This window comes from Musa acuminata, chromosome BXJ2-2 (genome assembly GCF_036884655.1).
Source record: "Musa acuminata AAA Group cultivar baxijiao chromosome BXJ2-2, Cavendish_Baxijiao_AAA, whole genome shotgun sequence".
Classification (NCBI taxonomy): domain Eukaryota; kingdom Viridiplantae; phylum Streptophyta; class Magnoliopsida; order Zingiberales; family Musaceae; genus Musa; species Musa acuminata.
This window is the reverse complement of record NC_088339.1, coordinates 22,450,720-22,458,989: the sequence shown is the minus strand read 5'-3', so window position 1 is coordinate 22,458,989 and position 8,270 is coordinate 22,450,720. Positions and strand designations below refer to the sequence as shown.

At 43.7% G+C, this 8,270-nt stretch overlaps 1 protein-coding gene and 1 pseudogene across 2 annotated transcripts; both read left to right on the top strand.

The window, feature by feature from the left end:
- The first annotated feature begins 409 nt into the window (after positions 1-409).
- On the top strand, positions 410-1,879 carry LOC135604943 (WD repeat-containing protein RUP2-like; annotated as a pseudogene).
- Positions 1,880-2,088: 209 nt separating this feature from the next.
- On the top strand, positions 2,089-7,658 carry LOC135581641 (transcription factor MYB3R-2-like). 2 transcript variants are annotated; one of them, XM_065095392.1, is made up of 8 exons: positions 2,089-2,501; positions 2,957-3,011; positions 4,623-4,680; positions 4,973-5,067; positions 5,145-5,248; positions 5,844-5,972; positions 6,575-6,704; positions 6,795-7,658. In XM_065095392.1, exons 1-8 carry the CDS (start codon positions 2,416-2,418, stop codon positions 7,515-7,517), a joined length of 1,380 nt encoding a protein of 459 aa, XP_064951464.1. In that variant the 5' UTR covers positions 2,089-2,415; the 3' UTR covers positions 7,518-7,658. The 2 variants fall into 2 exon arrangements, with proteins under 2 accessions (XP_064951464.1, XP_064951463.1); XM_065095391.1 differs by having other exon boundaries at positions 6,575-7,657.
- Positions 7,659-8,270: the final 612 nt, after the last annotated feature.

Below are 8,270 nucleotides of genomic sequence, written 5' to 3'. Positions count from 1 at the left end.
TTCCGTGCGGGGGATGTTCCCCTGAAGCTCCAATCGGATGTGACCCCTCAGCCGCAGGTTCGTCCGGGCCAATCGGGTGATCCCTCGACATTCCGACCCTCCTTCTAACGCCAATCTATTGGTGTAAACAACTTTAAGCCGTGGCCTCGGGGCTGACGCGGCTCGGTTCGGGTCCGGATGACGGAGATCACCCTGGGACGTTCCTCGAGACTACTGTGGCGGTCGGCTGCGGTGGTCCGATCGGGACGGGGTTGTCGATTCCTCCGGGCAGGAACTCCTCGCCTGCACGTCCAGTGGGGACCTTCGACTTTGCACCTGCACAAAGGTCGGGTCGGGGTGCTCGACCCAACCCCTCCGACGATCAAGTCAATGATGTGGAGTGATGCGGTGTTTTCCTGTGTGTCTTTTTTCTCTCCTTTTTTCTCCCCCTCGGCGTTTAGAACGCGAGGGTATTTATAGGGAAGTTTAGTGGTACCTGATGTGCCCGCCCGCAGGGGGCAGGATCGTATGTCCGATGGCGTCTGACATCGTTGTTGGCGTGGCATAAGGGATCGAGCCTATGCAGGATGTTTAATGTGCCTCGGTCGGCGTTCCAATTCGTTTGACCAAGCTCTGCCGGGTTGATCGAGGCGTGAGCTTCGTCTGGGTCAGCTGACGTCAGCCCGAGTCTTGTCGTCATTTATTACCCTCATCACCGCCTATGCTCCGTGGTCTCGTCAGGACAAGTCCCCGACATCGTCGGCGTCGGCGCTATCAACTTGGCGGCATCGCGAGGAAGATAAGAATTTACAGCCTCCGCACTTTGCTGCCGCCGGAAGGACATGCGGGCGGCGCAGCGGCCTTTTACGGCCACTCCACTGCTTGTGACTTCTACATCTGCACTCCGGCCAAGCTCGGCAGCCTGCGGTGGCTCCCGGCCTCCGGCTGTCGCGTCCTCGGCTCAGGCGACTACGATGGTGTGGTGACCGAGTCCGACGAGGAGCGGCGCGTCGAGGTGTTCGAGCGCGACGAGCATGCCGGCCGCCACGTCCGGAGCGTGGATTACTCGCCCGACGGGAGCTCGGCTCGTCGGGGTGACGGCACCGCTCAGCAGTGGGACACCCGCCGCGGCGGCAAGGGGTGTGTGGGGGTGGCGCGGCCGGGAGCGGCGGTGTGCGGCGTGGAGTTCGATCCGGGCGGCGGTCCGTGGGTCGGGGTGGGAAGCGACGACCGGCACGCATACGTGTACGACGTGCGGGCGGTTTCGGCGGTACCGGTGGCGGTGCTCGCTGTGCACGGCCGCGCGGTGACCTACGTAAGGTTTGCCGGGGGGCCGGGGCGGGCGGTGGTGTCGTCGGGGACGGACGGCAGCCACCGGCTGTGGGACTGGGTGGGGGGAGGAGGCGGTGGAGGGGTCGAGGAAGTGCGCGCGTACAGCGGGCACGCGAACGCGCTGCGCTTCGTGGGAATGTCGGTGTGGCGCACCGGGGGGGGGGGCTCGTGTACGACCTCCGGTTGGAGGAGAGCCAATTTGGGTGCGGGGCTTCGAGGAGCACGGGAGGGAAGCGGAGGGCGGGTTCGTCAGCGCCATCAGCTGGAGGCAAGCAGCGGAGACGGAGGCGCAGGAGGCATCAAAAGTTCTCGCCGGCGGATCGAACGGGGCCTTACAGGCCTTCGTTTGCTTCGAGCGCCGCATGTTGGGCCAACCTTCCCTTCCTGTGGCCGAAGGAAGGTGGCATCAAAGTTGGCAACTCAAGCACAGGAGAACGAAATGGGTTTCATTTAGATAGATTCGACAGCAAATGAAAACTCGACCAAAAATTAGCAGTGAATCGATTCGTCTCGATGGGTTCCAATTCGATGATTGTATATACAACAAGCTATTAGGCTGTGCACTTCTTTATTCTTTTTCGATATTTATGCAGTTAACTTTAATGATCAATAGACGATGTTTAACTACAAGAATATATATATATATATATATATATATATATATATATATATATATATATATATAATTGCGATTTTAATAAGCAAATTACTTAGCTAGAAGCGATATAAATGCAAATTAATCTTTATAAAAGGGGGAGTCTTCCTTCCAAAGCACGCTGTGTACCATAAAGTAGCTTGCCACACAAGGAGGGAGTTCACAGTAAATGCTACGGCCGTTAAATAGGAGGGCTTTGTCGTGCTGCTCTCTGCAGTCCTTTTGCTCTCCATCAATCTCTGTGTGTCTCTCTCCCCCGCAACCCTCTCTGTCCCTCTCTCTTCTTTCCCGCCTTCGAAGTTGAAAGGTCGAAAACCCTAGCACTCTGCTACCCTTCGTTCTCGCGGGAAACTTGGGCGGCGCTCCTCCGCGTTCCGGAGGTGAGAAGGCATACATTTGCTTGCTTGTCTCTTCACGTTTGGCGTTGGGGTCCGGAGGAGAAGAGAGGCATGGTGGAAGAGTTGGATGTGGGAGAAGCCAAGGCGGAGAGGGCTCCGGAAGTCCCTCCGTCGTTTTCTTCTCCGGTTCCTCCTAGGTACGAGGGATCCCACCTCTCTAGTTTGGCTTTTGGTGCGTCTTCTTTGGCGGTCCTGCGTTTTAGTTCATCTTTGCGTTGGCTGGAGAATCGATGTCAAGAATTGGTTTTGGTTTAGAAAAGCATAGATCGTTGGAATTTTCACAAGTCTTATTCTGCTCGGTGTGCTTTTGATATCATTGTTGTTTTTCTTGGTTTTCTGTTGAACTCGTTGGTTGAGTGGATTTGGCTGGCCTGAACTGATCTCTACGGCTTATACATATTATAGATGCTGCATCATAAAAATTGCAGTTTTCATCTCTAACCTTAATTCTTGATTAATTTGATCGGCCCACGGTGATGTGTGAATTAAGCATTGCTTTTGATATCTTTTGATTGAAAATGGGACCGTACTCGTGTGGGATTCTTTACATGATAGGCATAATGATTGTAGTTTTTTCCCCTTATATTTTCAGAAAAATAAGTGGTCCGACTCGGAGATCAACAAAGGGGGGCTGGACAAATGAGGAGGTGAGCACTATGTGATTGTGTTTGAGATTAATCTTGCGAATGAGTGTACATATCGATTTGTTCATCTAAGATTGCCAGTCTGATTCAATTAAGAATTCAAAATTTAGATCATCGTATACCTATTCCTTTTTTCTGACTTTTACGGGCCTCCAATTGCTCAGCACTCAGGAGAAGAACAATTTGGTCTTTGTTTGCATGGCTCGTCTCATCATTCTAATTTCCTGACCCTTTTTGCATAGCATTAGCACACTTCATTGCATGCTATTTTGACTTGTGGAAGGCATATGCTTATCGAGTGTAGAATGAATTGGGATAATCAAAGGGGCTTGGTATTAAGAAAATCTGAAGAAGCTAATAGTCAATTGCTGGTTAGGTGGCTATGAAGCTATTTGGTGGATATCTTCCTCCTTGGGCACTGTTTGTAGATGATTTTTTGGATGGCAGTTATGTCTTGGCACTTAATGAGATTATTTTAGAAGAGTCTTTGCCATAGGAAAGGTCAGTTTCTCTTTGCAGCGTGAGTTCTTCTATGGTGCCATTTTCAGGCAGGGTAAATTTGAGCTACTGGTGCCACATGTGGTTAGGAGGTTCTAATTTTACTCTCAAGGGTGTGATGCTCTAACCAGTGAAAGTTATTTTTCAGGTATTTCACTACATAACTTGAAGACTTTGTGAGAATAAGGATTGCCTTTGGTATGTTTTTTCAGATGAAACATAGATGAACCATACATCAGCTTTAAGAGTTGAATTTGGAACAAGAAACCTGACCAATTTCGGTGCAGATTGAGACCATAATGTTCTTTCTTCCTAGCATCCCTTTAAAATTTTCTCAGATATGAAGTTTGTAAAGTCTCTTTTGAAGTCAGTTTGGAAGATTTAGTCTCCTTGTGGTAAAGATTTTCATTTAATTGGCTATCTATGCATAAAATATAGGCCATGGTAGAGTTTAACAATCACATTATTGGAGAGGAGGTTTGGAGTCAGGATTACATCTATTTTGACTGTTGTCGGGTTAAAGAACTTTGGCCAAAAAATTTTAGAGGCCATCTCTTTGGACTTCTCTGACTATTTCGATTCCTTTCCTTTGCTCCTAGTTGTAGCTGGTCTTACTGGGAAAAAGGAAAAGTTGTTTGAAGATGTTACTTCGTGTCGTCATGTTGAATAGCATGGCTGGAATGCAACAGAAGGGTGATTGATGGTGTAGAGGAAGATAAATCTGGAAGTTCGGGAGATAGTATGATATTTAGGTAATGTTGGATGATGTTTGATAGTAGATATGGGAGGGAAGCATATTGAAAGTGTGGTAAGTTCATGGTAACTGTCTTCCTTTAGCCTGGGGAATGTTTGTTTTAAGTTTGTTTTATTATTTTCTATTCTTTTTTATCCTTCTGCTTTCTGTTTTTTCCTCAAGTTCATTGCCTTACTCTTTTATTTCCTTTTGCTGTTTTTCTTCTGTTTACCTCTTCGGCTTATTCTTTCCTTAATAAATGAACTGGGAGTGTAAATTTATCCCGCCTTTCTTAAAATGTTCCACTTTTAGAAGAAAGGTGAGGTTAGCTAAATGTATATATTTTTATCTGCTTGCATTTTAATCATGCATTTTGATGACAGGATGCCATTTTATCTAGAGCTGTGAAGCAGTTTGATGGAAGAAACTGGAAGAGGATAGGTAAAAAAAAAAAATCGCAACTTCTGTTTGCATGGTTTCTTGATTAGTTATGTTAAATATGTAGCACTTCTTCCTTTTTCATATGTTTAAAGACCTACAAACAAGTACTTGTGTTTTTATGGTTAGAATAAAAAGGTGTGCAAATAACATGAAGACTAGAATTCTCTGTTGAGTTATGCCCCTTTTTTTTTAAAACAACCCAACATAGAGTAAATTCATTCATGAATAATTAGCAGTTTCAGCATTGGCTACTTTTGGTGCTTGAATTAATGAGTGTAATGATCCTCGCCAGCTGAGGCTTTCCCAGGCAGGACAGATATTCAGTGCCTGCATAGGTGGCAGAAGGTTCTCAACCCGGAGCTAGTTAAAGGAAGTTGGACAAAAGAGGTGCAAGCCACTCCTTAACTAGGAAATTAAGGACATGTTTATTGATTGCTCAAATCTGGTTCTTCTATGATGTTTAGGAAGATGAGTGCATTATCAAGCTAGTTGCAAAGCATGGTTGTAAGAGATGGTCTATCATTGCAAAGTCATTGTCGGGCCGCATAGGCAAGCAATGTCGTGAGAGGTATGTACCTTAGGGCCATAATATAATATTCTTGATAGTTTCCAAATTCACTGATGCTTAGCTTATACATCAATAAAAATTTCTTAGTTGGATGCTCTGGCATTTTACTGATATAAGATCAGCTATATGTTGATATCAAGAGCAAGGATTTCAATCTTGATCATACTAGACCATCTGGAATTACCCAAAAAAATAATAAAAGTATAAATCCCCACTGGTACCAACCTTTATGGCCCTATACTGGTCCTTGGTTGCACTAGTAAATACCGATCTCTACTGACCAATATAATTGAAATTTAATTCCTTGATCAATAATGTTGAAGATGCTACCTTTGTTGGAAAACTTCAATATATCAGTGGGAAATAAACATTTCATATTTTGGTGCCGTGTGAGTGGATCCTAGTCGCAAAATTATTTTGGATTTAAAATTATTACAAGTGTATTGCTATATTGGTTAGAATATCAAAGATTTTAGAATTTTTCGGTGCATTTCTCTTACTTAATTTCCATTTTGTGTACGCAATAGTTAACTGGTTCTTGCAGACGCCTGAGTTTGAATGGGTAGAATTAATGCTTCCACAATATGTTTTTCAGGTGGTATAACCACTTGAACCCTGCAATAAAAAAGGATGCGTGGACGCCAGAAGAAGAAGTGACATTAATTTATGCCCATAAAAAATACGGAAATAAATGGGCTGAGATAGCCAAGCATTTACATGGAAGGTATTGCTCTTGTTTTCCATTTTAAAAAACACTTAATTTGACATGTGGGCTTGCACAACTTCATTATAGGCAATGTACTATAATTAGAGTGTAACTCGAAAATAGCATATGATATGAATAAAGATGATACTTCATTTTTCTGACTGTACAATCTTTGCTTCAAAGATGTAATTAATGCCTTACCTGCACTCCTGGTTTGCTAAATATTCAATGTCAAAGTTGCTCTTTCTAGTCCTTTGCTTGCATCTCCCGTCTCTAACTATTTTCATGTGAAAGTATCAATTCAGATGAAATTTAATGGAAACCTCAATCTGGATGGAGGTTTCCTTTGCTTCCATCTTGATGCTAGTGCAAAAGATAGTTGGTGATAAATCAAGGTTTGCAAGAAACAATGTGGTCTTCTAGAATATATTTAGCTGACATGCTCTTCTTCTGATTAAATTACATGCATTTTCATGAAACCTTTATTTTGTTTCAATACTAATAGGACCCTCACGTGCAGTTGATATTTAGGGTTTTGCTGGGTTTTACGTACTCGTGGATTTGATGTTTTCATCGAATAATTAGTTCATACAATCATGATTTGATCAATTATCTGACAGGGCAGAGAACTCAATCAAAAACCATTGGAACTGCTCATTGAAGAAGAAGCTGGCTTCTTATTTATCATCCAGGAGTTTTGACCAACCATCTGGTGTTATTGCTCTTAATTTGGAGGACTGTATACAGAAGGTGGGATGCTTAGAAGCAGATTCTTCAGAGCAAGGCATACTTGGGTTTGGTAGTCATTTTACGGCTAATGCTGCTGTTTTGGATCATCAGAATCCTAATAAACGGGCACTTGATGCCAGCTTGCGACCTCTTCTCGGTGGTGTATCTAGATGTTTCAGAGTAAACAACCAGAGTATGACATTAGAGGATTCAAGATTCTTAGACATAGAGATGAAAGTTATTTCAACAAGGTGTAAACACATGACAGAGGTAAATAATTCTACGAGGCATCTTAACTTTTCGATTGATGAAAGCCCTGGTGCAATTGCCCAGACTGCTATGTCTTGCAGCAGCTGTGAGCGTTCATGCCACGAGTCTGATACATGGCACAGAGATGGTTCTGCTCGTGGAAATGCTTCAGATCTACAAAATTGTTCCACTATTCAGTCGGAAATGAATCCTTCTTCGAGCAATCATTTCTGCTCAGACGATCATTCTTACACTGATAAATCAAATATTCCACGATTCGGTTTATCCAACAATGATGGAGGTCGCCAGAGCGACCTTGTTCCTGGGACTTACCTCCATGTGCAGGTGCAAGATATACTGGTTTCCACTTCAAGTGAAGAAAGGGCTGTCTCAAACGACCATATACAACAGAATCACAGCTCTGGCGAATGTTCTACGCCTCCAAACCATTCTCAAAGTCTTGCTAGTATTCCAGTAAGTCCTGCATCCTTTTTGAGAAGTGCAGCCAAGAGCTTCAAGAACACCCCCTCCATTTTGAGGAAACGCAACCATGAGAGTTCCAAGCAATTGTTTGTGGATTGTTGAATAAGAAGCTCCCGCGGTTATTTTTCAAGCTGTAATTTGTAGAGAATACTTCTGAGCTTCAAATTGTGCCTTCAACCTCAAATTTGAAAAAAATATTCTGGTTGTATTTAGCAAATTTGTGGTGCCAATTCTCTCAATTATCAGTTATCTTAGATTGCCACTGCTGTCTGATCTATAGATTTGGCTATTACAGGGTGATAATGCTTTATTCCAAGAACTCATTTGCAGAGCTCGGAGTGCGCCTGATCAGTATGCACGCAGTTCAAGTAGACTGCTCGGCTTTGGTCAATGATAATGAGTGATTAGAATATGGTATGAAACCCTTTTTACGTTGGTCAAAGCCCATTCGTTGTACATGAATTAGACATGTATTAATCAAATTAGGCTAATCGAATTAGCTCGATCGATTCGTCACACTACAAGTTCGATAATTTTAATAAAAATATAAATAAAATACATGATATTTTTATTACAAATATCCTTGATAATAAATAAGAAAATAAGATTATTTACATTTCAAATGATCCGATTCGAGCCGATCTGTCTCCATTTTCATGGCGATCTGATTGATCCGCTTGTGAAGGGAGTTGATCCTTCTCTTTTACGGTCAATGTTAGGATAACAAAACAGTGGGTGAAAGTGATGTAGCTGCCGAAATCACTGCAGGAAATAAAAAAGAAAAGGTCAACGCCAATCTGCTGCGTCAGCCGTCGCTGTCCATCCCATCGCTCGTCGCCGACGACTTCGGACTTA